Source organism: Pteropus medius, unplaced genomic scaffold (assembly GCF_902729225.1).
Source record: "Pteropus medius unplaced genomic scaffold, Ma_sr-lr_union100, whole genome shotgun sequence".
NCBI lineage: Eukaryota > Metazoa > Chordata > Mammalia > Chiroptera > Pteropodidae > Pteropus > Pteropus medius.
In genome coordinates this window covers 1-27,353 of record NW_024352783.1, presented here as the reverse complement: position 1 = coordinate 27,353, position 27,353 = coordinate 1, and the positions used below count along the sequence as shown (strand labels likewise).

Sequence of the window (27,353 nt, the reverse complement as noted above, 5' to 3'; positions counted from 1 at the left end):
AACACCATCTTCACAGGGTTATTGTGAGGATGAAAAGATGCAATGTATAAAGAGCGCCTGGCACATCACGGCCCCGCATAATAAGGAAATCCTCTTCTTTCCCCTGAGTCCTTGCCAGCATATTATTGTTGAGCACGAAACGAGCACTCTGTGGAGGTCTGTGATTTGATATCCAAGATTTACCTGGTCTTCCAGCAACGTTTCCTGAAAACAAAACTACTCATCCCCTCAGGTCTTGGGGTACCACCCCTATTTCAGTGCGTTGCCTACGGACCTTGTGCTTGCTGAGGACTGCTATCCACACGGCTCCTCGGTGCGCTGCAGGCGGCAGGTGCGTAGGCCTGGGTGGGGCGGGTGGCATTCATTTCTCGCCCGCTCCCTTTTCCCGGGGTGTGTGTGTGTGTAATTTAATGCCTGTGGAACTCTGCTTCTGGCCTCAACCTCAGCTCGGTGGATTGGCTGTTTCAGCTCGCCCCCGCCCTCCGTACCACAGTGTCCCAGGTGGTTCAGGTCCCTGCGGAGACCTCTGTTTACAGAGAGAGCTGGTCCAACTTAGGCTCCATCTCTGCACTCGCTCCCCTCTGGGGCCCTGCCCTCCCGGGAAGAGGGGAGAAACCCGGCTGAGCCATTCCTCGCCCTTTCCCTCCTCACACCGCTGGGAGAGGTCGGGTAAGGGGTTAGGGTTATGTGGGGGAGGGGGGTCCCAGGTCAAGGGTATCAGCTGTCAGTCCTTTCGGGTACCTCATGTGGACACGGGAGTTTTATCCCTAGACCCAGCTCCTGCTCCCTCTGCCCCCACCCTATAGTGCTCAGGGTGATGTGCCCTTCCTGAGCAAGTAGCCAGATCTCAGTGATGCCAGGTTCCTAGAGGAGGCACAGACATGGAGACTTCATTCACAGGTGTTCCCCCTCCCTCAGACGGCGATGACTCCCAAGCCGGACGGACCCCCGGACGGGGGCTGGGGCTGGGTGGTGGCGGCTGCAGCCTTCGCGGTGAATGGGCTCTCCTACGGGCTGTTACGTTCTCTGGGCCTTGCCCTCCCTGACTTCGCGGAGCATTTTGATCGAACCGCTCAGGACACTGCGTGGGTCAGCGCTTTGGCCCTAGCCGTGCAGCAGGCAGCGAGTGAGGGAGGCCCCAAGGTGGGGGGGGGGGAAGGAACGGGGTGGAGGGACTGTGAGTTTAGTGATGGGGACCCACCTGATTAACAGATAACCTGAGAAAGGGCAATGGGTGGAACCAAGTTCTAGAAGAGTGGGTCATGAGGTTAAGGCAAGCAACTATTAGGCTGGGGGAGGAATTCTAGGCAAGGCAAACAGCCAAAGAGAAGTGCTGGGGTGAGTTTCGGGGCCCAGGGCCGCGTCTTCCGTTTATTCCGCTTCCTTTTAGGCCCAGTGGGCAGCGCCCTGAGCACCCGCTGGGGGGCGCGCCCCGTAGTGATGGTTGGAGGCATCCTCACCTCGCTCGGCTTCGTCTTCTCGGCTTTCGCCCGCAGTCTGCTGCACCTCTACCTTGGCCTTGGCGTCCTTGCTGGTGAGGGAAGAGGCTACCTGGGTTTTTAAGGGGTGATGGTGAAAATAGGAGCTTGTTGGGTACTGGAGTCCAACTGGGCAGGGGCCTCCTCCTGGAGAAGGGCTGGGGTTGCTGCGCAGGCATCCCCACTCCTCACCCGGTCTTATCCATTCACAGGCTCCGGCTGGGCCCTGGTCTTCGCGCCTGCGCTCGGGACTCTCTCGCGTTACTTCTCCCGCCGTCGAGTCTTGGCCGTGGGCCTGGCGCTCACCGGCAACGGGGCCTCCTCGCTGCTCCTGGCGCCCGCCTTGCAACTCCTCCTGGATACTTTCGGTTGGCGGGGGGCCCTGCTCCTCCTTGGCGCCATTACTCTCCACCTCACCCCTTGTGGTGCTCTGCTGCGACCTCTGACGCTTCCTGGCGACCCTCCGGTTCCACCCCGCGGACCCCTAGCTGCCCTTGGCCTGGGTCTCTTCACACGCCGGGCCTTTTTAGTTTTTGCTCTGGGCACTGCCCTTGTGGGGGGCGGGTACTTCGTCCCCTATGTTCACTTGGCCCCTCACGCCTTAGACCGGGGCCTGGGTGGGTACAGGGCAGCGCTGGTGGTGGCAGTGGCTGCGGTGGCGGATGCGGGCGCCCGGCTGGTCTGTGGGTGGCTGGCAGACCAGGGCTGGGTGCCCCTCCCGCGGCTGCTGGCAGTGTTTGGGGCTCTGACTGGGCTGGCGCTGCTGGCTGTGGGGTTGGTGCCAGTAGTGGGGGACAAGGAGGGCTGGGGGGGCTCCCTGCTGGCCACGGCTGGGGCCTACGGGCTGAGCGCCGGCAGTTACGCCCCTCTGGTTTTCGGTGTACTCCCCGGGCTAGTGGGCATTGGAGGTGTTGTACAGGCCACAGGGCTGGTGATGATGCTGATGAGCCTCGGAGGGCTTCTGGGCCCCCCGCTGTCAGGTAAGGGCCTGAGCCAGCAGGTCCCCTTGCCACCATCCTCTGCCCCTAGGGTCTGAGCTCTCTAAATTCCTTTCCCCTTCCTCCCAGGCTTCCTAAGGGATGAGACTGGAGACTTCACTGCCTCCTTCCTCGTGTGTGGCTCTTTGGTCTTCTCTGGCAGCTTCATCTACATGGGGTTGCCTGGGGCATTGCCCTCCTGTCATCCAACTTCAAGTCCAGCCACTCCTCCCCCTGAGAGGGGGGAGCTGCTCCAGGTTCCTCAGGTTGCCCAACTCTCTCCAGGGGGCCCTCAGTCCATTCTGGACACCACTTGTTGACCATTTTCTTTTGGTGTGAGCCCCTCCCCTAATAAAGAATTTCTGGTTTTCCTGCAAGCTCTAATTGTTAGCCAACCTAGAATGCTGAAAACATTCTACTTAAGGTATTCAAAAAGGCTGGTTAAAAGAAACAGGATCTCACTAAGCCCTGGGGGAGGGGAGGGGTATCTGTCCAGCCAGTCCATTTCTCTTCAGCCAAGTTGTTACCATTGTAACAGGGAATCTTTGAGAAGTTGTCTGCTTGTCAACTGTAGTTTGCATGAGGGGGAGGAGGACTCATGGGTGCTACTTGCCCCATCCTCATTTCCCTTACTTAAAACTCTTTCTTAAATCTCAATGTCCTTCTACTGGCCTGAGGTAAATACAAGAATCCTAGACCCAGACTTCAGCTCTCTCGGCTTTAGCTCTGTCTTTCAAACTATCCACCACACACACACACACATACACTGTATCCCCACCGTTCTCTTAATTTCTTTTCTAAGTTACAGGGGATAGAGGGAAAGAGGAAGATCAGTGGGCAAGTGGGAGCAACCGTGGTCCAGAGAGCAGAGTACAGGGTTAAAATGCACAAGGTCACCAGAGCTCTTGGAGACCTCCCCTCCACCTCCCAGCCACGACCCCATCCAGCCAACCCAAGCATACAGGCCCCAGCTCTTTCTGAGTTTCTAATTATTATCTAGTTTTCTTATTCAGTTTTATCTCAAAACGGGCATCCCTCTTTCCCAAACATCTGTCTTCAAAGAAACTTAGTGGGTAACACCAGGGATCACCTGTAAAACATAATAAGTCTCTTGGCCTTTGATTTTCACAGTTGATTCACAGCTCAGTGGAGCAGGCTGAACTCCTGGATCCTGCAGAAAAGGTTGGGGAGCAAAGAAGAGATAGAAGTCCTCAACAAAATACAAAGGGTTGGTATACACATCGCAGGAGCCCTGGGCCTGCTGTGGCAGAAGATAGATCAAGAATAGATTTAAGGCACTGTGGTTCTATGGGCATCAAGATGGGGCAGGAGGAAAAGACCTGGAGCTGCCAACCTCTGGCTTTCTGGGTCTGACAGCCCCTTATTGAACTCAGTCCTCTCCTGGCCCTTCCTTGGGCAGGGGGACTTTGATATCCAGTGCCTCTGTTACAAAGTCCTGGGGCTTGGAGGTAGGAGCTGGGAAGCAGACGTGGGGCAGATTGATGAGGACTCCACTCCCTGCAAGAAGGAAGGCTCCAGCCACCACAAAAGAAGCTGTGTAGTTGCCTGTCACATCCCGGAGGTAGCCTATGTCCAAGAGAGAAAAAGAATACACATGAGTGATCTGTTTCCTGGGACTGATGACTCAGACACATTTTTGGGTGGAAGGAAGAAAATAATCCTTAATCCATCAGCTTGGAAGAGTTAGAACTGCCAAGGTAAGACTGAATGAGCTTAAGAACTCTCATTTCCCAAGGGGCTTCAAAAGGTAATTTCAGTCACCTTCCCACCTTCAGAAAAGACTTCCAAACCAGCCAGTGAGGATTTGAGGAATCCAGATCAAGTCAGGTAACCTCTGCCTTTTTTTCTGGCAACTGTGGCCTTCCCTTCTATACCTTTGGTTAATGGTTAAGAGGCAAATGTTAAGGCCTGAAGGTTCTGGCATCTGGAGGCTGGAGAACTTTGGCCAGATAGCTCAGATACTTGGGCTATCTTTCCTAGTGGGCCAAGGGAAAGGGCAGACAGTGACATCCTATGTCCGGCCAAGTCCAGCTAGGTCCTCTGAAAAACCCAAGCTGCAGGCACCCTGCCAAGGGTTTCAAATAGTTCCTTTTAGTCTTTCCACAGCCCCATGGACCCACTTCAGGCTTCCTATGATTGGCTATACAAGCTGTATAGTATACAGTACCAGAGCACAACATTTATATTCACTATAATGTGAATAGTCCCCTGCCTGAATGGTATGACATGGCAGCCCCGGCCACCCAGAAACCCCATTCCCCTTACCTGACAGAGGAGCCCCCAGCAGTCCCCCGATGCTCTCTACCATCTGCATCAGTCCCAGGCCACAGTATATCCTTCCAGTCCCCACCAGTTCAGGCAGCACGGAGAAGGCCACTGGGGTCAGGGCTCCTGATGTGAAGCCATAGGCCACGGCCAGAGTCACCAGGGCTGTGGGAGCCCGAGCCACGGGGAACAGGGCCAGTGACACCCCAGTCACGGTAGTCCAGAGTATCAAGAGTCGTGCCACAGGCCCTGGGACTGTGTCCCCTAGCCACCCAGAAACCACACGCCCCACAAGGTCAGAAATAGCAGCTACTGAGAGTACAAAGGCAGCAGGCAATGGATCCCAATTCAGGTCTTGGAGATGGGCCACGAGGTGCACGTAGGGAATGAAGTAGCCAGTGTTGATCAGGGTAAGGGCAACAGTATAACAGAGGAAGGGTCCATGATGGAGGAGGGAGATGAGTTGGGCCCCAGGGCCACCCATGGCAGGGTCCTCAGTCAGAGAAAGTGGACGGAGGAGAGCACCGCAGGCCACCAGGTGGAGGGAGAGAGCAGACACCAGCAGTAGGGCCCCCCGCCAGGCATAGCGGTTGAGCAGCCATTGGAAGAATGGGGCAAAGGCAACGGAGAGGCTCACGCCCGTCAGCGCCAGGCCTGTGGCCAGAGACCGCCGGCGAGAGAAGTAACGGGACAGGCAGGCCAGAGTTGGAGTGAAGGTCAAGGCCCAGCCACAGCCTGTCAAAAAGGAAGAAATGGGGGTTGGGGGACTCTTAGGAAGTCAGGGGATCCAGTAATCCCAACGCTGTCCAACAGCAGAAGGTAGCACAGACCTGGGTTACAATCCTAGCTTTGATACTTTCTAGCTGTATGACCTTGTGTATTTTACCTAATATCCCAGCCTCAATCTCCTCATGTGCAAAATGGGGGTAATATACTTTATGGGACTATGGAGGTTTGGAGAAAATGTTTGTAAAGTAACTAGCACAGAATTTTGAGTCAGACCTGGGCTCTACCATTTCTGGCTATGTGATCTTCATTTGCCAAGTTGCATATGCTTCTAAAGACTTGCTTCATCTGTAAACAGGATAATATCTATTTCACAGCCATGGTTGCTGACACAGCTTTATAGTATGGAATTCTTCCTTTTACCCTCCAGTCCCACTAGCCCTGGGCTTGCATATTCTGGACTTATCATCTCTGGATTTCCTAATTGCCCCACATGTTTAGATTGTCGAGAGGGCAAAGACTTATTAGGCATTTGACTTTTCTGCCTGTGCCCAGGGTCTCACCTGAGAGCAGCCCAATACTCAGGTATAGGTGGGTCAAGGAGGTAGCAAAGGAGGCGAGCAGCATTCCCAGAGCAGCCAGGAAGCCACCAGCCATGACCACGGGCCTGGGCCCGAACTTCGTGCTCAGGGCACTGCCCACTGGGCCTGCGGAAGAGGAAGAGGTACTGTGAGGGGATTTCAGGCGTCCTTTTCCAGCACCCTCCCATCCCTACCCTTCCCCTTTTCTGTCCCCACATCCCCTCCTCCTGCCGAGAGTTGCAGGACACCGAACTCAGGCGCAGCACTCACTTCCAAACTGCTGCACCGCGATTCCTATGGAGGCGATCCAGGACACGCGCGCTGCTTGCTCCTCAAACGCCGCCACAAACTCCACGAAGAAGACGCCGAAGGACCGGAGCACCCCGAACACCAGCGCCGACTGGAAGAACGCTGAGAGCACCACCATCCATCCCCAGCCCCCGTCGGGGGGCTCGGCCCTAAGCGCCATCTGGGAGGAACAGAGCTGTCGCCACCAAGAACCCCCCTGGTAGCTGGGCTCAGAAATCACTACCTCTGTCCAGCCAGCCAGGCAGCCAGCCAGCCAGCCGGACGGCTTGGGGCTGCTCAGGGGAGGAAAGGGTGGTAGAGAAGGTACTGACGAGTGCTTCAAAGCTGCAGAGAGGCTGCGTGAGGCGCCTGCGCCTTTCTCCTAGCGGGGCGATATTGGTGGAGAGAACAGGTGGGTGGGTGCTTGCCCCGGCGATTAGCGCCCAGGGGCGTGGCTCTGCTGGCCGCCGGCTGAGAATCTAGGTTGGGGTGGGACAGATGGTAGCGTGGGTTCACATTGCGTAGAGGATCCAGGGGGAGGCACTGGGTTTGGGCCACACCCTTGAGGCACGCCGTTCTCCGTATGGATTTTTTTTTTATCGTTGCAAGTGTCAGCACCTGGCGTGCTGGGCGAACATCCCCCCAGCTCGCCAATGAGGACGCGGGACTACTGAACAGGGGCGGAGCCAGAAGAGCACGGCGGGGTTTAGAGTATTGTTCTGGACCCGAGCCTTGAGTGGGGAGCATGCGTAAAGAGGGAACTTTAGGAGGCGGATTAGGTGGACACCACGTGACGCAGGGACCTACGAAGAGGCTGCTTCCGCCTACTGTTCACCTAGCCCGCCAGTTCGTCCAGATTTCAGTACCAAGACCCGCACATAAGAAGTACATGGGGGTTGGTGGCGGGTAAACTGGTTCAAGAGAGGAAAACATTCATTTGCTTAAATAGGAGCCGAGGAGTTGCAAGGTCAGGTGTGTGGGTGCTGAGGGGTTTTGAGATGAGATTAGACAAAATACCTGACCAAGCTCCTGAGTCCACTAGAATCTAGATGCCTGGAAGACTGAGGGGTTCAAAGGCCAAGGGAAGAGACAAGGGGAATGGGATGTTGGATTCCTGGTGTTCATTTGTGTGATGTTGCTTGTTCCCACTAACAGGAAACCTACAAGTCAGAGACCAAAAATAACTGGGGAGAGGAAGGGCGGGCCTTACCAGCATCAACTACCCCTTCTTCAGTGGTGCTGGAACCTTTTTCTTAGTAATAACCACTTTCTAACCAGTTTTTGATCTCATGACTAACTAAAGAGACAGGCCATGACTATTGGAGCAATTGGACCCTCCTACTTAACCAGTATCCTCCACCTTATGTAGTACTAATGGCTTTGCTACCTGTTTCTTCCTGATAAAGCTCCCAGGACCTTGAAGCTTGGACTCAAGGGTTAACACCCAGACAAGTGTGTGCAGGAGGGATAGGGAGAGGGAAGCAGTGTGATTTTAAGGAGCATATTAAGTCTTATAATTTTACATGTGAAATAAAAATCATATTCAAAAAACCTTTTTTTAAGAAAAAAGAATAAAAACTTTGGGTGGTGAGAAATATGCCAGTGATGTAGAAAATGGTGTGGTGGTATAACATAGTAGTTACGAGCAGTCTTTAGAATTGTCCTTTCAATCATGGTTTCCCTTATTAACGTAGCTAAGATGTTGAACCTCTTAGTTGGCTTCTCTATCTGTAAATTGGGGATAATCATAGCACCTACTTTTTAGAGCTGTCAGGGGAGTTGAATTAAATAACCTATGCATCAAAATGCTTAGTTGAGGGCCTGACATGTCACAGGAAGTAAGTAATATTAGCTAGTCTCATTTTCATCAGGGGATATGCTGTAGTGGGAGAAGAAAGGTTTTAGTTTAGTGTCTTTGTTTCATTTTTTTTTTATTTGCTTTTTAAAAATCTAATTCAGGTCATGCATTTTAAAAGCCTGAGAAACACAATCTCAAACTGTAAATGTTGGAAGGAACTGCAGAGACCATGTTAATGAACTTATTTCACAGAGTCCAAAAGGAAGGTAACTGATCGGAATTAGTGACCCTTTACCCTCTGCCCAGAGGGAAGAACAGAGCTGTGCACTCAAGACACATACAGGACAGGGGAAAGGATGGGAGAGAAGTATGCACTGGGCAATGGATAGATTTCAAGATACCATTGCTGGAGGAGGGGTGGAGTTGGCATGTTGGCTCTAACCACATAATCTTCTCACTGCCACCTCCAGCCTCTATTGTTCTCATAGGATCCAAGTCCTATCAATTTTCCTTGATGGTGGTGGTAGGGGGTGTCCAGCACAGATTCATCCCCCAGCCTCTTGGTATTATTGGTGGCTTCCTGGTTTCTCCCTGCCTCTTCCACACTTCAGGCAGGAAGTGACTTCAGAGCAGCAGGATGCAGGTGGCTCCGGAGAAGCTTCATGAAGTCACTGGTTCCTACACAATGAGCCGGAAGGCAAGGGCAGGGAAGGGGAGAACAAGGGCCATTTAAAATGTCTGGTGGGATGGGACAGTAGAATGGGCACAAAATCCAAGATGGTATCCAGGAGGGAAAAACCCTCTTTTCCCAGCTTTACCCAGTTCCCATGTCCCCACAGGCAAGAACCCAGGACACAGCAGGCAGCATAGAGAGGCTTCTTTATTTCATGGTTCTGATCTTGCAAGATCTAACATCCCCATCCCTAGGCTCTCTTCACCTGCACATCCAGTTTGCTTAAAAAAAAAAAAAAAAATCATTGTTCCTTCTCACATCTCTCTTCTGCTTTCCCTCTCTCCTTCAACTCTGCAGTGGGGAGTAAGAGGGAGAAGAGTAGCTTTCTCATCAGTCATCAAGTGACAGCCACTAGTACTGCCCTGTCTTGAGGAAGCTCCATCTCACAAATTCAAAGTGCTTTTTACCCTCCATCCCTCCATTCTATGCCCCATAATAAAACAGGCTCCAGGGCAAAAGGGGCAGGACTGTAAATCAAAGTTTCAAAGTATCATCTTACATTCCAGACATTCCACTCAGTTAAGAGCCAGCCTTACTCTTAACTTTCTACCTACTTGTCCTACATCAGAGACTGTGCCTCTTAACCAACATTTTAATTCTACCTGGTTACTTGGTCCACTAGAAGGTCCATCAGTCAGTCAATCTTTTAAATCTTGTAAATCTCTATTCTCAATAGTAATCTCAATCATAATCTCAAACTAGCAAATTCACAAAGGAACTCAGCCCCTTTACTTTCCCTGTAGAGGGAACTAGTGCATTCACTGGTTCCAGAAAGGAATGTAGAGATGGGAAGACCAGGTCATAGACCCAGCTTTTCTAAGCTAAGAAAATTACCAAGCACCTGTGACTTCCAAAGGCAAAGAAGTTTCTGGAACCTGCACATTTGCCAGAAGATGTCCAAAAACCCACTGAACGAAAAGGGTTTGTCTCAGGTAGAGAGAACCCCAAGGTACATTCAAGCCTAGATGCCTCTGCAGTAAAGGACTGGTCACAACATGACTCTTTACTGTTTAGTCAAGATAAAGAGTTTCATAATTCTCCCCTAAGTCATAACATTCTTAGAGACTGGGCAGAATCAGAAAAGGTTGCATCATCTCTGATAAGGAATTTCAGATCTCTCTCCATGGAGAGATTAACTCAGTGCTAAGAACAGGCCTAGTGGGAGGGTGTGGGCTTTATTATGGCAGAAACAGCAGAGTCAAATCTAGGTGACCAAACTAATAGGATAGTTAGGGGCATAAAGACAAAGCTTCTCCAATCACCCCCCACCCCCACCCCCTAGCTCAGGAAACAAGTCAGTCAGTTCCAAGACTGACAAAGCCCCCGCACCCACAGCCCTCAGGAGACATTTATTATTTCCATTTCAGGATTATAAAGGTTCCCATAACCATTGAAGAACAGAGAAAACTCTACCGAGTTCTAGCCTGCTAGAGAACCTAACAGGGACAGAATACCAGAATACCAGAGAAAGTTCCTGACCCAATTCCACAAACTCACATGTTCCCAGAGCTGCCCTAAAACAAATAAAGGTTCCAGACCTAGAATTGGAGAGGCAGAATATAGAGAACCCCTTTCTCCATTTTAAACAAACAAGCAAACACATAGGAGAAAGAATAAAGATAAAAGTGATGGCAGCAATAATATAAAATACTCAAGCCAAAGGAGACAGCCAAGTACTAATCTCTGCCAGCAGAGCTCTGACCTCATATTTTGTGTTTCAGGTCACTTTTGATCACACTTGTAGAAGAGGGAAGTGGAAAATGCAATACAATGAAGGCCTTGGTGCAACCCAAAGGCCTCAATAAATTATATTTACAGATAAACCGAATGAGATGGGGGCTACAGGTGGAGAACTGTTCCTTTCCTTAAGGCCTCCGGTCTCTCCCTCCTCCAGCTCCTAGCTTTCTCCCTCCTCAGAAACAATTTTGATTGTGGGGAAGAGGTTTTGACCAGCAAAACAGAGGCAGATCAAGCCGGGATCTGCCACCCCTGCTCTCCCCAGTGAAATATATTGACATGGAGGCAGTTTCTGATACTGGAGGGCCTTGCACACCTCCATGCCCAAGTCTGACAGAGAAGCAGGGATAAGCCGGAAGCTTTCCCGGCTTCCAGAAAGTGAGCGGTGACTGGGCTGTCGCTCAGCTAGGGCCCCCCCAAAATGTGGTAGTGCACTTTGGTGTTGGTAGCAGCTCCGTGTTTCTGGCGCAGATGCAGCCGCAGTTGACTCTTGTGCCGGAAATGCAGGCCGCAGGGGTCGCACTGTGGGAGGACATCCGAGTCAGGTCCCCCACCCACAACCACCTTTTAGGTGTTGAGAGAGGGAGAACTGTCCAGCTCTCTGCCGAAGAGATCATCTTTAGTCCTCATGTCCTCCTAAATTCTCAGGGGGAGGCCAAGAAGATTGGCGTCCCTCTCTTCAGCAAAGGTTTTTCCATCGTTTGGTTCCTCTTCAGGAGTATAGCGTCCAGTCCAGGACTCTACCTTCTATACCTGGCTATCCCTCTCCGGATCCCCGCCCCTTATTCACAATCCTACCTACGGCTCCGCCCCTTGCGCACACGGACTCTTTCAGGACACCACCCATTTCGTAGAGCTCTAGTGACTGCTAGGCCCGCTCCTCCCTCTCGGAGCCCCGCCCCTAGGTAAACCGGAGGTAATTCTAAGGCTTTGGGGCCAGGCCAGGTTGGGTACTCACATGGTAAGGCTTCTCTCCTGTGTGGATGCGAACGTGGCTCTTGAGGGTCTGTAGGTGGCGGAAGCGAGTCCCGCAGGTGGGGCAAGGATAGGGCTTCTCCCCAGTGTGGATCAGCACGTGCGCGCGCAGATGCGCTACCTGGGATGGGAGGGGACCTCAGATCGCGCCCCTGGGAGGGACAGAACCCTCCCCGTATGCCCCGCCCTCCCCTCTTGCAAATTTGCCTTTGAGGGGGTTCTGAGACTGGATCTGTACCTGCACGAAGCGCGAACCACACGTCTCACACTTATAGGGCTTTTCTCCTGAATGGATGCGGCTATGCGTTTTCAGGTTAGCTGGCCGGTTAAAGCGGGCTCCGCAGATGGAGCAGTGGTAGGGCTTTTCCCCTGGAGGCGGGGAGGAAGAGAGGTCAGGGACTCGTCCCTAGGATACCTGTGGGCATGAAAGCCAAGGCCCTCTCCTCCCTGCTCCTCTTCTACCTGTGTGCACCGTGCGGTGACTGGCCAGGTTGCCCTTGTAGCGGAAGGCAGACCGGCAGAGCTGACACTTGTAGGGCTTGTCTTCATCCTCAGGAGCCAAAGGGTCCAGCCCAGATGAGCACCCAGCCACAGCCTCGCAGTTCTGGCAGCTGAAAAATTCACTTCCTGGCGGGGGGTGGGCGGGGGGGGCGTGGGTAATGACGACAATACCAGGGAATCCTCAAACCACACAGTAGTAGGTTGTCCTTTTCCTCAATATACTGTTAAGGCTTCTGGGGCTCGTTTGACTTGCTGGAAGTCACATGGTTAGTAACGGGAAGCCAAGATCTGACTCCATGTTTGTCTGACTCCAGAGTACTCTACTAATCTCTTCAATGGTGGTGGTAGTAGATGGAGGCCCCTGCTAGTGGATGGAGGTTTCTGTTTCTCTCTTCTCTTGCACCACTCTGGATGACAGCATACCAGAGAGGTCCTGCCAAGCCCTGGGCTGACCACTCAGTCCTGGATGAGAACAGGCTAGAAGTTCCCAAACACTGCTGCTCATTGGAAGCTTTAAAAAATACTAATAACTGGCTCCCACTTCCAGACGTTCTGATCTATGGGGTGTAACCTGGGCAATGAGATTTTTAAAAGCTCTCTAGGTGATTCTAATTTGCAGGACATAATTGGAATAGGCCTTTCCCGAGGCATTTTTTGGCCAAAACTGGCCTTGAGCAGCCACAAGAGGAAAGCCCAGAAGGAAGTAAAAAGAAGGGCTTTTACCTGGTGGTGGATAAGCCCGCCCAGAGGGTGATGTAATGGCCTCTTGAGCCTGGGGTATGATATGGGGTGTATTGACTGAAGCCCCACATTTGAACTGTACAGTCACAGCAGCTGGAGAGAGTCTAGGCAGAGTAAAAGGTTAAGAGAGATTATGTAGAGGGGTTTCTCTGCAAGAGAATTTGAAGCCAAAGGCCTACCCTCCAGAAGTGAGCTAGTATTGACCAATGAGCCATATCCAATTGTGCTGCCAAAGACCCACCCCACTAAGTCTGGCCTCTGGCCAACTTCCTAAAGTGGGCTAGTATCCCTGGAACCCACCCCCTCACTCCCAACTCCTGACCACCCAGGCCCAATAGCTCTGCCTCCTAGCTGAGGCTAGCCACTACAAATTCTTGGGGTTCCAGTTTCTGTACCTGCTCTGGGGACCAGGAATGGGTCCTTCTTCACTGCCACTGCTGCTGCTGCTGCTGCTAGAAGCCTCATCTCCACTGGGGAGCCCAGCTTGGGGGCAAAGTTGAACAGAACTCCTCTCCCCCGCCAGGCTCCCTGCTTGGGAGGCCTGAGAGTTTAGCACGATGAACTTGTACTTTTTCCAGTTGCAGGCCTTGGTGTCTGGGCTGCCTGGACTGCGGGGGGCTTGACTGCAGCTGCGAGACTCAGTAGGTGGGTCTGGGTGCCCTTCGGAGCGCCTGGGACTGCCTGGTGGAGGGGCCGTTGGGGCCGTGGGAGGTTCTGCCTCCAAGGGCCGCAGGGAGATGCCCAGAGGTTCATAGCTGGGAAAAGTGCGATGCACATTAGTGCTATTTCCTAATCTTGGCCTCTGCCCTTGACACCTGGGATACCACCTCACCCACTGAGAACACCGAGTTGCGGCTCCCCCACCTGGCCTGGATGAAGCGGTGGCATGCCTGGACGACATGTTCCATCTGCAGGTAAGTGGCAGCCGCAAGAACGGCTGGTGCAGTGGCCAGAGAAAGACGGAGGCGCGAAGTGTACATGAAGTCCAGAAGAGGGGCGAAACCTCCGGCTTCGGGACCCCCAGGCAGGGAGAGCACATCCACTCCCACTCCTGCGCGGCCTCGGAAAATTGAATAGAAGAAGCCACTGGAGAAAAGGCAGATAGGTCAAATTAGGGGCTGGGGAACTAAGGGAGACCCAGGTCACCATATAAAGCCACGCCCCATAAAGAGCCCCGCCTCCTCACCATCACCCCGCCCCAATTCCGGGATGCTCCGCCTCCTGCTTCTGGAAGGTTTTGCTTCGGGTTCCCTCCCAAAGACCTTATATCTCTGCCCCTTTCCCATTTGGTCCCACCCCATCCCATGAGGCTCCCCTCGAACCTGCAGGCGATAAGGACTGCCTTGTGCGCTCGAAGGGGTTGCCCGCCAACCAGTAGCGTGACGTCAGTGAGGATCCCGCGCAGGCGCAACTCATTCAGGTTGCCGAGCACGTCGGAGGAGTGGCGAGTGAACTCGCGGACGTAGTCCAGCGCTCCCGCCGAAGTAGCGGTGGAATCCATCGCGACGCAGGCCTGCAGGTGCCAAGGAGAGGGCTCAGGGATCCAGGCAGTCCTAAGACGCCTTCCTTTCCGCAGTTTGCCTCTTCCTCCTGAGGCTTCGGCTCACGCAGTCTCATTTAATTCATTTTGTTTTTTCTGCCCACCACCGCGCCATCGCTGGCTTTTTTCCTCTAGATTTGAAGGTTCCCACACCGCGGCGTCGATGGCGAGCGTGAGGAATCCGGCGTGCAGCGCTCTTACTTCGATTCCTAGTGCTCTTCCAGCAGCACCCCCCCCGCCCCCACGCCCCTCTGCTTCAGTGCACGCCTGAGTCTTGGGTGTTCGACCCTGCCTGGAGACTTCGGATGACTTGCGGTCCACACACCTTCAAATCCCAGTTGAAGCTCCCTCCCCAAACCACGAATTCTACTCCTATCTAGTTCCGGATCCCTAGCTTAACCCAATTTTGGGGCCTCAGTCTTCCTACCACCGTCAAGCCCCAACTCTCTTTGGGGACCCAGGAGTCTGGTTCCCTCAGTCTCCCGTTCTTACCCCCGTCCTGCAGGGGCTGCGGCTTCTCTTCTCGTGGGGGGCGGGGTCTCTCTCCCCTGTTGGTCCCGGCTCCTTTATCTGGCCGGGATGTCGGGGGCGGAGGTGGAGGTGGGGTGAACGCCTGGGTCTGTATCCTTCCTTCCTCGCTCTCCAGATGGCGAGCCCGGGGCGGGGTCTCCGGCTCTAGGGCGGGACCTCAGAAATGTTGGGTGGTCGTAACCTAAGGGGTCTTAAGTCACCGAAAGTAGAACCGAGATGGAACATTGGAATTGGGGAGAAGTTTGGGGATATAGAGATTGGAAATATAGGTGACTGGGTCATCGGTGTGGTGGGGCGGCTGAGATTTCGAAAATTAGTGTGTTGGCTTTTAGAAGGTAGTGTCAGGAGCCTGTTACAGGAGAATGAATAGAGCAAAATTCCCTTTCCAATGTACGCTATTACGGGACCTAAAGGGTAGCCCAACGAGGCACCAGGTTTGGGAAGGCGATAGTGGGCTCCTGTGGGGTCTCAGACAGCCGGAGGGGTGCTTTGAATGACAGGTTCCCCTAGCAGGGCATACAAAAAGTGGGGCTCTGACTGGGAGGGGTAGGGAAAGGGCGGATATGATTTCTAGTTCGTTTCCTTCCATTGTCCTGAGACCGGACGGCTCCGCCAGCTGCTTCCCCTGGAGGAGGTGGGGAAAGCCCCGGGTGGGGGCCGAGAGACGCTCAGGAGACCTAGGCGTCTAGACTCTTGCTCCCGACTCCCTTCTGAATCCTTTTAGGGATCCAAAGAGACAGACTCCCGCCCAAAGCCCGCTCGCCCTCCCCCAATCCCATCTCACCAGGGCCTCGGACACCCGCCCGTCGGCTACGCTTGGAGGCTGGCGGGACGCCGGGGTCCAGCGCGGCAAGTAGGCAAAGCTCGGCAATGTTTGACTCCTTCCACGAGGGGGCGGACGAGCACTAGCTTCGTCTCACCCCGTCTTCTCCACCCGGCGCGGGGTTCACTCAAATTGGGGCGCAGGATCGATTTGGTCTGGGCAGCTGAAACCTTCGTTCTCTTCCCCTTTGCGCTGATTTATTTTGCCCCTTTGTCTCCTAGGAGGGGTCTAGTGTTGGGCAGTGAGAGGGAGAGCTAGACGACAGAGGGGACTTTCCTCTGAGGCTGGGGTTCCTACCTGGAGTGAGAAATCTGCTGGCTTTAGGAGCAAGGGAACTGGGTGGAACAAGGAGTAGAGTCTGAGCCCTGAGAGCACAAGGTTTTCCTTTCTAATTAGGATAGATACTATTATCTGTCTTTAGAGGTGGATTTTTAGTGAACATTAATATGAAAGTTGGATAGGGTGAACAAAGAGAAGGGAAAACAGGGAGGGTCTCAGGGTAAAAACAGGGAGAGAAGGCAGGAGGGGCCTGTTAACTCTAATTTTAAGTCTCTGATCTGGGATATAGGCAATGGTCGCACCCTTATATTTTGAGGAGACGTTGGATGGGGAGGAACAAGGTTCATTTGGAGAAGGGAGGTCAGAGCTGAGTCCAGCTGCAAAGTAGGACTTGGATTTTGGGCTCAGGAGAGTCTCCTGTTGCCCAGGAATGATTGACTATTTTGATCCATGGAGCTGCATATCCAAGTCTAGGGCCCTCCCCTTCATATTCGAGGGGTCTTTATTTGAGTGCACAAAAGAATTGCTGAGGAACTAGGAATTGGGGACCACTAGGGATTTAGGATAATGAAGTGGCTTTTGCTTGTGAGTGTTACTTTGGTCTCTGCCCAGTTTGGAGGTGGGGATTTGACTAGAGGTTCCCTGTGGTATCAGGATGAAGTTAATTTTGTGTTATTTGGTCAATTGTGGAATGCATGTTTATTATGGGACGTTGAGTTATTTTGATTGTTCTGGGCACTGGGGGCTGCATTCAGGCTTGAGGGCAAATGGTAAATTTGAGGCATGGAACTGATTTTGAAGCTATAGTAGTTCTGGGGATTCTGACACACAATTTGGAGATTATTATCTTGGAATATCAGGAGAACCTTGCTAAGTGCTATTCGAAAGGTGGATAAAGGTTTTGTTTTAGTGATTCATAGTCATTTGGTGTATATGGACAATCTGATTTCAAATAGTCATGCTGATTTGGGAGTACATTCTGTTTTGGGGTGCCATATAAGTTTTAAGGCTCAGATTAGATTTGGGGGGGCGTGACATTGAATTTGGAGTTTCTTATTAGCTTACGGTGGAACATCATAGAAACCTGGGAGCAAATTTGAAGGCCTATGATTATAGGTCCATGATGGGGAGCAAAGCGTTATATTTGAATGTTGTGGAAACTTACTTTGAGGAGGGGATATTCCTGTGCTTGCATAGATAGCCAAGATGCTTTTTTTTTTTCTTGGCAGAGAAACAATGTGAGGGCCTAGGGTAGGAGACTAAAGTTTTGGGGTATCCTTATTTTGGGGCGTTTTGTCACTCTTTGAGTCCATTTGGTCAAGTTGAGGGATGGGTCATAAAGTGAGATTGGCTTGGGGGGTCACTTAATTTGGAGCACAATGCTGGTTTGGGATGTCCCTTGCTTATATCTCCCTTTCACCCCAGATTCTAGGAATCTCTTTCTTTAGTGAACCCCAAAATATGACCGGGATTTTAAGGGAGAAACTTGGAAAGGGAATGTATTTCCTCATTCCTGGATAGATCCGAGGTAGAAAAAGTGGTTTTAGACTCTGAACCCTAAATTCTTAAGGAGCATGCCTTGTTTTGGGAAAATGTGGGGGGAAATGGGGTGTCTTATGGCTAAGTGGACACCCTGACTAGAGCAGTGCTGTTGGAACTGTGGAGAGGAGAGGTGATGGTCAGTCAGGTACAAGGATGTGATTCTAGTACCCTGATTTTCTAGGATAAGAGCCCCAAACAGAAAGCAGACAGAGGATTGGGAGTGTGGGTGAGATGGGGGGAGGGGTTCCCCACGGCAGCAGGGGCTAGGGGGTAAGCCAGGACAGCTCTGCATGCCTGGGTCCCTGCTCTCTTCAGCTCTCCTCCCCTCTCTCCCTCCCACCGCCCACCCCCCCAACCCAAGGAAAAAAACTGCCTGTGCAACAGCAATGGCAGATTCCAATCCTCCAGGCTTTCCTGAACCACCACGGAGACCAGCCAGGGGGGAGGGGAAGGGAGGATCGGGCTTTCCTGCTTCCCTAAGACTGGGGCTATGAGCTTGACCTCCTGGCCCCTAGCTCTTTGAGGAGTGCCTCCCCTCCCTGTCTGGAAGCCAGGTGTCCTGGACCCTAGCCCCCGAGCGGTGTGGGGGGGGTCTGGAGAGACGGGGAGGAGGAAGGAGGGAGTGACTTCCAAAATTGGCATCGGGACAGAGCAGGGCTGGCGGGAGGCAGGCGAAAGACAGAATTTTCCTGAAAAAACGGGGGTATCTGAGGACCCCAAATTTGGGGAGCTAGTCCAGGACTGTTCTGCCAACATCCTAGATTTTTTGGGGATTTTTTGGGGGCCCCGGGACCCCTCTAGATGGGGTGAGGAATGTAGTGTTGGGGGAATCTGACTGGGGCATTGCAGCTGCCTCTCCCGCCGAGTTGGAGACGGATGGGCTGGGACGGGTTTGGGGGGGTGTCCCCAATTCTGACTAGGAGTGGAGGAACCCCCTCCTGAGCTCTCTTGTGGGGGTCCCCCCTCCCTAGGGCACTCCCCACTCCCTGAGCCAGCCGAGAGGAAGGAGGCCAGCGATGCGACTGGGGTGGCTCCTTTCTCCTGCACCCCAAATGTGAGGGATGCACCCCAAATTTTGCTCCCTTCAAAATAGGGGACCAGGATCTCAGGGGAGAGTAGCTGAGGTAAGTGGGGAGGAAAGTGTCCCCTGTTTTCAGGAGAGACGTGGCGGTTGGGGGGGAGGTTTGGAGGTGGAGTGCTTGGGTGGGGTTGGGCTTTGTCAGTCTTGGAACTGGGGGGATGATTGGAGAGGCTTTCTCTTATGCCCCTAAACTGCAGTCCCCCAGGTAGAAACCAAAGGCTGAGATCAGAGGGCCCCCCAGCATCCCCAGCTGTTAGTATAGTGTTTGATTTCTGATTCACCCCCACAAAGGCTCTGCCGAGGATGGGAGCTGGGGGCAGTTATTCAGTTTGGGGGCTGTGGAGGGTGGAGTGAGGAGCAGGAGGCCTTGGCAGGATATGCTGTAGGACAGATAGGGGTTTCAAGGGAGGGGGTCCGGCATCCCCTGGGCCTAAAAAGACTGCTTACACCTACCATCTTAGATCTTTTTGATTGCTAAGAGTTTTGGGGGGTGTGTCGGAAGGAGGGTGGTAAAGGGAGGAATAGGAGATGGGAGGATACCTTTTGGGTTTTAGAGGATATTATTTTGATTTGCGGAAGGTATTTTGGCCCTTGGATTTTGCTTTCTGGGGGGTGCGTTTAAAAAATCAAGCCCTGGACAGGAGAAAAAGGCTGAAGGAAGGCCTACTGTGGGGGTGGGGAGAGGCATGTTTGTCTCAGCTTAAACGTGGCTTTCTGGGGTGGGCACGCCTTCCTGGACCTGGTGGATGGGCTGATGGGGATTGTTGCAGGGGGTGGGACTTTGGTCCTGGGGGCCATGGGAAATGGGAACAGCACTGGGAGTTGACTACCTGGCCCCCAGGTCCAAATGGCTCTTTTCCTGGGCCCTGCTGCTCCCCTTTTCCCCTAGCCTCCATTTCCTGCCTTTGGCCTCCATCTTGTGGCAGGCCCAGGGCCCAGGGCGACTTCCGGCCCCCCTCTCCCAACCATGTTCCGGCCCCACCACCTCTAGATTGCCAACTTCCAACCCTGCTGTCCTTGGCCTTGTCTCTCCTGGCTTTCTCTTGGGTTCTGACCCAGAGAGGGGAAGAACGGACACAGGAAGCCTTAGGTCCCTGCCCTTGCTGAGTCAGGAGGCAGTTTGTTGGTTCCCCATAGGCATTCCCTATTTCCTTTGCCTCTGACCCCACCCTAGGGATCCCCTGAGCAGAGTTTCTAGAAAGGGAAGATGGTTCCAGTCTTATTATATTGCAAACTCTTTATGTCCCTTTCCTTCCAGTTGCCTACTCAGCTATTAGCCCTGGTTTCTTGTTTTCCCCAACCAGTCTTGGGGCCATGTTTGCCTTTTATGCCTTCTCTATTTCCCTGCTCTTGGTGGTGGGGGTCTTCCTAGCACTGTCTTGTACTCCCTCTCAACCCACCCCAGTCCTGCTCCCGCCCCAGCAGCACACTGTGGTTTGTACGGCACTGTGGCCACGTCCAAACCACACTGTGGTGTTAGAGCGAGGGTGGGGGAGGCACCGCTGAGGCTTGGCCCCGGGAGGCCACCCTGGAGAAGTGACACAAAAAACATCTGGAGCCTTCTTTTGAGGTTGGGGATGGGGGCGGAGTAGGGAAGAGGGAGGTATGAAAGCACTAGGAATAGTCCCCCTAAAATCCCCAGGGCAGGCTCAGGAATAATGACTGCTGAGACCCTAGGAGTAAGTTCTGCCTCCAGAGAGCAGAGTGGAGTCTTTGTTGCCCATACCCAGCTCCCCTGGCTTTAGCAGCACAGAAATATTGGCACTGGGAAGAGAGTCTGCCAATATTGGCTGAGCTGCTCCAGGCAGGGTGGTGAGAGCTGCCCAGGAGGGGCTGAGCCCTTGCGGGGTAAGGAGAGAGAGAATGGCCCCTTGCACTCCAATGTTAAATGAAGGCACCAAGCTGAGAGGGAAATCTTTATTGTTTTCTGTATAAAAATGTCCATCAGATGGAGATCAAAGGGGTTGAAGGCAGATGCTTATACAGAAACAGCAAGGTGGGCAGCCCCAGCAGCCTTTCAACCCTCTCTCACGCAGGCTTTGCTCAGAGTCCCAGGCGATCCACAGGTCCAGGGTAAACAGCAAGTGGGGTCAGAGGTGGAAGGCTCAGCGAGAGAGTAGAGGAAGATCAGCAGAGGTCATGAGAAGGCCAGAATCCAGGGTCAGGCTGTCTGGAACAGGAAGTAAAATGGGCCGAGATGGAGAGAGCCCCAACTATGCTTCCAAGACAATTCTTGCCTCCCCAAAGCCCTGGCTCATTACTCACCCAACCCCCTGCCTACACTGTGAATGAGAGAACCTTTTCTTCCAAAGCCCCAGTACAAAGGAGGAGGCTCCTGCTGAGACCCTCCTCTACCATCAAAGCACTTCCTCCCCAACCCCATTTGCTGGTGTGGGAGGAAGAGGACTCCTACCCTGGTCGAAGTTGAGTTTCTTGGCTGGAGGAGTTTCTCCTAGCCCTTCAATATCCACCAGGTCACTGTTGGCGTCGGAGTCGTTCAGAGCACTCAGTGTCACATCTGGGAGGGAGGCATAAGCTAGGTTCTAGGTTCCCTGACTGCCGCCCTGGCTTCCCAAAGCTTCAAGCTCTTCCTCCCTCCCCTACCCCAGCCACTCTGGGAACCTTCACTGGGAGTGGAAGAGAGATTTGTCCTTCTTTAACCCAAGCCCAATTCAATGAACCTCAGATGAGACCTTTAACCACTAGGCAGCAACTCCACAGCCCTCACCAGCTTTCTGTTTCTTTATGGGGGGACCGGCATCAGGGACACTGGAGCTGCTTGGTGGAGGGGCAGTAGGAGGAGGCGACAAGACACCAGATGCCACCTTCTTGGGACCCTTCTTGGGTGACTCAGCTGGAAGAGGGATACCAGAGTCTTCATATACCTTGCGCTTCACGGTGGCCTTTATCTGAGCCCTGAAGAGATAAGAGGGCAGGTCAGGAAGGGAATCATCAGAGAGGCTGAGGGAAAAAGGGAGGGGAGGGATAGGGGTAAGGGGCTACTCTGAAGGAATACTGGGGAGCCCCTTCAGAACCTGGATAAGAATCTAAGTTAGAGCCCCCACCCTGTGGTAGGGTTCTTATTTTCCTGAAGCTTTCACTCACTTAGGGCAGATGGAGTGTGAAGAGTGGACTTCCTGAACTGAGTAGTGGGAAGGGCCCATGTCCTGATTTTTTCTGGGAGAGATGTCTGGATGTCGAAGGCTACCAGGTAAGCCTTGGTGATCTATAGGTACCTTCTGATCAACTACTTCAGAATCACAATATCCCTGCAAACACTGCAGTAGTCTTAAAAGATCTGTATAAATAACCAGGCAACTCTCATCAAATTAAATTACTGGATATCTCAGGCAACCTAAAAAATTCTTGGAAGGTCCTGATTACCTCAGCATTTTTTGTAACTTCTGACCAACTGTGACAACTCTTTTATCCTCAGTCCTTAAGGGGATGGTAACAAAACTAGCAACAAAGTAGGAAAGATGTTGAGCTGGGAGTTCTGAGAAAGATGTAACAAGGGGTATTAAAGAAGAAAGCTGCCCACCTCCCCCTCTTTCTCTACCAGCCAACCCTCCCTCACACTGTCCGTTCCTTGATGACACAGCTGATGTGATTAAGATCGTCCCCAAATCGCTTCACAGCAGCCCTCAGCATCTCTATCTCGGTCTCCGTCCACTTGGCACTGTCAGAAGGGGAGAGGGAATAGCGAAAGTGGAAAGAGAGGGGTGTGGAGCCAGCCCCCAGGCGATGCATTCCACGACAACCAGCCTCCTCCCCCCAATCCCTGGGGTCCCTCCCATGGATCCATAAAAAAGTTCTCCTTTAAAAAAAAAAAAAAAAAAAGCTTTTAAGACCCCGTGGACCCCCAATCACATATTGCGACAACTGCCACCTTATAATAAAAACCTTCCCCATCAACTTGAAACAACGGCTCACTGAAACTAATTCAACAAGTAGGGGGTCTGATAAACAGAAACCTTGAACACAAGTCTGCAGCAGTCTGCGAGAATTCCACAATTTTGTAGGTGGGGAGTGATGGTGGTCTATGGTCTGCGGGTTCGCAGTAAGGTAGAGCTGTGAAATGAGTCCGGGTTATGAGCATCAGTCTGATTTTATCTGTCATTTATTCAACTATCATTTATTAACTCTTACTCTACGCTATGCCAGGCACAAAGGCAAACTAAAACTAACATCTGTCCCTGCACTAGAGAGTGTCCGTGTCAGTGATCGAGTCTAAGCGTCCGCGCTCAGCGTCCACGTCTCAGTCCGGGCTCACGTACCCCGCGGGGGAAGAGTCGGCCACCGGATGCAGCTGCATCGTCAGCTCCCCGAGCTTCGTAAAGGCGGCACCCGCGGCGGAGAAGATCTCTCCAACCTGGGGGCGGGACAGCATTATGGGGGGCCGAAGCATACCCCTGCGCCATCCGGCCGGGACGCCCTAGCTCCACCCCAGGTTCGCCTCCCTCCCGGGGCGGAAGAGCCGGGAGCCAACGGGGGGACCCCACCCTCCCGTGGCCGCCAGGGAGCGCTGTCCGCGTGGGAGGTCGAACCTTTGTGGACGCTGACGTCATGGCCTCGCGCGCCTCCGCACAGAGACGCCGCCGCCGCCGCCGCCGCCGCCGCTACCACGGAGCCGGGACCACGGAGAGCAAGCCGATCGAACAGCTCCAAAACGCGCAGGAAGTCCCGCCCCTCTTCATAGCTGATTGGCTCAAACTTGGCCGCTCAGCGCCTCACCGGCCGCAGTTATTTAGGCTGCCCCAGCGCACTGACGGGAGAGTGGAAGACATCGCCTCACTTCCGGCTCGGCTTCGCTCCACTTCCGTCGAGGTCGAGGGGTCGGGACTTTGGAATCTGATCTCCAGGCACTATGCCCGCCCCCCAGCCCAAGCACAGACACAAAGATTGAGAGCAGTTTCTCTTTATTGTGGTACGGGACAAGGTGAGGGGGCCGGAGGAACAGGTGACAGCCTGCCCCAGCCTCCCTCCACGGGGGCCGGGCGCCAGAGATTAGAGAAGAAGGGTTTCAATCTTCAGGGAAACCACGTCTCGCAGAGGGTGCCATAATGGAGGGTCAAGAGAGGGAGTGGGGAGTCTTTAAATAGAGGAGGGGGTCGAAGAGGGTAAACGCGATCGTGCTTTAACGCACCATATATTCCTTGCGCTTATTGAGCCGAACTTGACAGAAAGAGAAGCCTCCGAGGAGGAGGTAAAGGCCTGCAGCGATGAAACAGTTGTAGCTGACTTGCTCGTAAAGGTTGTATATGTTCTGCGGGCCATTCCTAGGGGTGAGGATTAGGCAGAGATGTCAGAAACATTAATAGTCAACATTTACCGAGCACTTCCTACGTGCCAGGTACCAAGTGCTTTTACGTGTATTACCTTATTCAATCTCCGCCCATAGGGTGAGTTCCATTATAAGCACCCACTTTGCAGAGGTGGACGGAGGCACAAAAAAGTAAAATACGTAAAGAAGCCACACCTGCAGTGGTGAGTTTAGGATGGCCGCTGAGGTCTGACTTCCAAGACCAATCCTAATTAAAGAGCAGTTCTCTGCACCTAGTTCCCTAGCCTTTGGACCCCACGCATCCAGCCTCTTGCAATTACCCGCCCATAATTCTGACCACAGGCTGAGCCACCTCCCGCCTGCCCCCGCCTCACCTCTCCCACCTGACAACTTACTCAAAATCTTTCTCCGTGAAGGGAACGTCCTCAATTAGCACAGCAGAATGGACGTTGAAAAAGATTCCAAGCATAATCTGAAAAATGGGAATGGAATGGGTAGGTTTTGACCTCAAGCACTTGACTAGTTCACTCCCTAAACGTCCACTTCTAGTGCTGTCACATCTGGGTTTGAGAATTACCAGAATGAGCTAGGATTAGAGGTGGCTGTCGCTGGATTCGGACTGAGTCACCTGGAACAGCGTGAGGTGGTGACATAGAGACGACTGGGTCAAGGGCAGGAACAGTGAGCAGCCCAGGAACCCAGTCCATCCTCCTCCCCAGAGGCGTCATTATCACGGGACAGGGTAAAGGGGTGAGGGGAAATCGGCACTTCATATTATTTCTTCTTGGAGTGCGGCGGATAGAGCTCTGGGGAAACAAGGCCCTAGCTACTCATTTCAGGAACTAGCACTCCCTTTCCTCACAGCCGTCCATTCAGTTCAAGCATCTCTCAAGAATCCAGCTCTTCCTCTTACCTTGAGGGGGTCTCCAAATTTACCAGCTCCCATTCCAAGCTCCAGATCCCTCCTCCACTACCCGCCCCACTCCAATTTCCTATTTCTAATCTCAGTTCTGCCTCGTTCTCCAGCGGTTAATCAACGACTCTCTGCTTGTTGCTTTCTAAGGCCTGGGGTCTCCTAGTCTTCCAGCCCTCCAACACCGAGGCCCTTCAGGCCCTCTCCGGTTCTCGCCGGTCAGTACCCTCACCAACATGATCACTCCCCAAGCGCTGAGGACGATACCGCAGGCGGCCAGCTTGGGCCCACAACACAGAAGCGACGCCATGAAGAAGGGAGTCGGGGATCGCCTAGATAAGGGCCGAGTGGAAAGGCGTTGAGAGGAAGCCCAAAAGGGCCAGAAGGGGAAAGAGAGATGGACTCGGGGGCTCGCGCCGCAGAGGACCGAAAGACTAGAGGGCAGCCAGAGGGCGTGGCCTCCGGCCCCAACCATCGCGTAGGGGAGCGCCAGGAGAACGCTGGATCCGCGTCCTCGCGAGGCCTCGTGGGAAAAGGCGGTGTCTAAACCAAAGCAGCCCCTCGGAGTCCCGTAGTGACCAATGTAGCGAGTATTGCAGGAGCAAAGGCCTCCTGTTTCTTGGACCCTCGCCCCCTCCAGGTTGGAATGGAAAGAGCCGGCATATCATGTGACCAATTTCCGCAAGTCATATGACGAGGAACAGGCTCTAGCCGGTGGTTGGGAAAGATTCTAAGTCTTGGCGGAAGGCCTGGGAATCTGGGGTCCCCAAACCCTGGCCATAGACTAGTACTGGTCCCTGACCAGTTAAGAACCCAGCTGCACAGCAGGAGGTGAGTGGGGAGCAGTTGAAGCGCTAGCATCACTGCCTTAGGTCATCAGGCATTAGATTCTCATAGCACCCATCTCTGGTGCCAAAGGGGTTGGGGACTCCTGCTGATAACCTTGGCGATGAGCTCTTAGCAGCAGAGGATTGAAACTACCTGATTTTTTCCCCCGCACTATAGTTTCAGGTGGTATCCTGTGACGGTAAGTGATACATAGAGATTTACACAGAGAGGAAGGCCTCTCCTCTCCCCTCATCTCTACCTTTTAAAATAGATATTCTGACAGTAAAAGGAAATAGGAGACCCTTCCCTAGGGGCCAAGCATACTGTTGTGGCTAGAATGCTTTAAGATTTTGGAGGGTTCTTGGCACTGGAAATACTTAAGTAACGTTTTGTTATCTGAATAGTTTTTGATGCCAAGTTCAGGAAAAATACGGACGTAAGGAAAAGTCCAGGGAAAGCAGATTCTGAGCAGTTATGAGAGTGGTCTTGCTAAATGTACTAGAGAAAGGAATAATACACAAAAACGTCATTTTGCTTCCCTACGGTAAACTAAAGAAAGGGAGTATAGGTCCTTTGAGTAAGGCGTGGTACAAGATTTTAAAAATATGCATAGATCATCCTCTCCAGAGAAAACGTTCATATACTTCACTGATGACAGATTTGTAATAATTATTCAGGGAAATAGGGGTGTGTAAAAAACACAATTTTGCGCTGAGCTTGTTGTGTTTAGTCTGGTGAGGACAGTGATGATAGCATAATTGAGAGGGGTTATTTTGATTTCAGAATGAGATAAACACTGTTGTTAATGGTTAGCATAACTTTGTGGTATTTTAACATTTATTTTGTGCACATTGTTCTGAAAGTGTTGTGAAAGAATTTGGAACCTGGGAAACACGTAGAGACTCCAGCATACTAAAGGGGCTTGAGAGATGAATTTCATGTGTCTTTTTGAGACTGTTTGGGGAAGAAAGCCATTTGGGGGTGAAGGTTTTTTTTATTCTGCTCCGGGAGCACCATTCTTATTCTTGGAATTTTGGGGGTAGATGTGTGAAGAGGAGGAATGGGGATGGAGGGAAAGTTTCCAGAGAGTCAGGAATTTTTAAGTTTGCCATTAAGCATGAACTCTAGTTCTTGGGAAAGGAGAATTAGTTGAAGTAGTTCATTTGTTTAAGAAATCTTTCTTGCCTATTGCTGAGAGCATTCTTTGGATGTTTGCAAGTAGGGTCAGGCTAGAGCAGGGTACCTTGTGCAGGTACTGCCACTGGGGGCCAAATTCAGCCTGCAGTCTGTGCACATCCCTCTGGCAAAGCACAGGTTTTTTGTTTGTTTGTGTGTGTTTTGCATTTTTAATTAGTTGACTAAACCAAAAGAATATTTCATGACACCTGAAGTTCACATTTCATTGTCCATGAATAAAGTTTTATTGGAACACAGTCACACTCATTCATATTCATATTGTCTGCGGCTGCTTTTCTCTATAATGAGAGAGTTGAGTAGTTATGACGAAGATGGTGTGCCCTACAAAGCCTAAAACTTTATCATCTGGCTTTTTATAGAAAAGGTTTGTAGCCTCCCTGAACTAGTGGGATACTGACATAGGGGATTTAGTTGGGGGAAGAAATAGAGCCCTAGCAGCAGAGACTTAGGAATCTAGGAAATTCAAAATGGAAATGTCAGTCCTAGAGCTGATCTGAAGTTTTCCAGGCCATGG

The 27,353-nt window shown here is 52.5% G+C and overlaps 5 protein-coding genes across 16 annotated transcripts; 1 reads left to right on the top strand and 4 right to left on the bottom strand.

Moving 5' to 3' along the window:
• The first annotated feature begins 2 nt into the window (after window positions 1–2).
• On the top strand, window positions 3–3,188 carry SLC16A11 (solute carrier family 16 member 11). Of its 2 annotated transcripts, XM_039847130.1 has the most exons (5): window positions 3–331; window positions 901–1,126; window positions 1,391–1,534; window positions 1,691–2,458; window positions 2,546–3,188. In XM_039847130.1, exons 2-5 carry the CDS (start codon window positions 925–927, stop codon window positions 2,773–2,775), a joined length of 1,344 nt encoding a protein of 447 aa, XP_039703064.1. In that variant the 5' UTR covers window positions 3–331; window positions 901–924; the 3' UTR covers window positions 2,776–3,188. The 2 variants fall into 2 exon arrangements, with proteins under 2 accessions (XP_039703064.1, XP_039703065.1); XM_039847131.1 differs by lacking the exon at window positions 901–1,126 and having other exon boundaries at window positions 4–331.
• A 245-nt stretch (window positions 3,189–3,433) lies between these two features.
• On the bottom strand, window positions 3,434–6,915 carry SLC16A13 (solute carrier family 16 member 13). Its single transcript, XM_039847132.1, has 4 exons — window positions 6,319–6,915; window positions 6,031–6,174; window positions 4,742–5,476; window positions 3,434–4,042 (listed from the first exon to the last, which is right to left on the bottom strand). The coding sequence occupies exons 1-4, from the start codon at window positions 6,515–6,517 to the stop codon at window positions 3,846–3,848; spliced, it is 1,275 nt and encodes a 424-aa protein (XP_039703066.1). The 5' UTR covers window positions 6,518–6,915; the 3' UTR covers window positions 3,434–3,845.
• A 1,073-nt stretch (window positions 6,916–7,988) lies between these two features.
• On the bottom strand, window positions 7,989–16,012 carry BCL6B (BCL6B transcription repressor). 3 transcript variants are annotated; one of them, XM_039847129.1, is made up of 10 exons: window positions 15,677–16,012; window positions 14,854–15,082; window positions 14,144–14,334; window positions 13,686–13,907; window positions 13,217–13,576; window positions 12,804–12,925; window positions 12,042–12,206; window positions 11,818–11,948; window positions 11,563–11,700; window positions 7,989–8,812 (listed from the first exon to the last, which is right to left on the bottom strand). In XM_039847129.1, the coding sequence occupies exons 3-10, from the start codon at window positions 14,320–14,322 to the stop codon at window positions 8,795–8,797; spliced, it is 1,335 nt and encodes a 444-aa protein (XP_039703063.1). In that variant the 5' UTR covers window positions 14,323–14,334; window positions 14,854–15,082; window positions 15,677–16,012; the 3' UTR covers window positions 7,989–8,794. The 3 variants fall into 3 exon arrangements, with proteins under 3 accessions (XP_039703063.1, XP_039703061.1, XP_039703062.1); XM_039847127.1 differs by lacking the exon at window positions 7,989–8,812 and adding an exon at window positions 8,995–11,126 and having other exon boundaries at window positions 15,677–16,007; XM_039847128.1 differs by lacking the exon at window positions 7,989–8,812 and adding an exon at window positions 8,995–11,126 and having other exon boundaries at window positions 14,854–15,036; window positions 15,677–16,007.
• Window positions 16,013–20,520: 4,508 nt separating this feature from the next.
• Window positions 20,521–23,374, bottom strand: BACC1 (BPTF associated chromatin complex component 1). 9 transcript variants are annotated; one of them, XM_039847137.1, is made up of 6 exons: window positions 23,165–23,361; window positions 22,895–22,989; window positions 22,195–22,296; window positions 21,346–21,533; window positions 21,031–21,135; window positions 20,521–20,787 (listed from the first exon to the last, which is right to left on the bottom strand). In XM_039847137.1, exons 1-6 carry the CDS (start codon window positions 23,183–23,185, stop codon window positions 20,723–20,725), a joined length of 576 nt encoding a protein of 191 aa, XP_039703071.1. In that variant the 5' UTR covers window positions 23,186–23,361; the 3' UTR covers window positions 20,521–20,722. The 9 variants fall into 9 exon arrangements, with proteins under 9 accessions (XP_039703071.1, XP_039703073.1, XP_039703077.1 ...); XM_039847139.1 differs by having other exon boundaries at window positions 20,521–20,783; window positions 23,165–23,351; XM_039847143.1 differs by lacking the exon at window positions 21,031–21,135 and having other exon boundaries at window positions 23,165–23,374.
• Window positions 23,375–23,519: 145 nt separating this feature from the next.
• On the bottom strand, window positions 23,520–25,304 carry RNASEK (ribonuclease K). Its single transcript, XM_039847145.1, has 3 exons — window positions 25,047–25,304; window positions 24,297–24,373; window positions 23,520–23,896 (listed from the first exon to the last, which is right to left on the bottom strand). The coding sequence occupies exons 1-3, from the start codon at window positions 25,287–25,289 to the stop codon at window positions 23,755–23,757; spliced, it is 462 nt and encodes a 153-aa protein (XP_039703079.1). The 5' UTR covers window positions 25,290–25,304; the 3' UTR covers window positions 23,520–23,754.
• Between the last annotated feature and the right edge of the window lie 2,049 nt (window positions 25,305–27,353).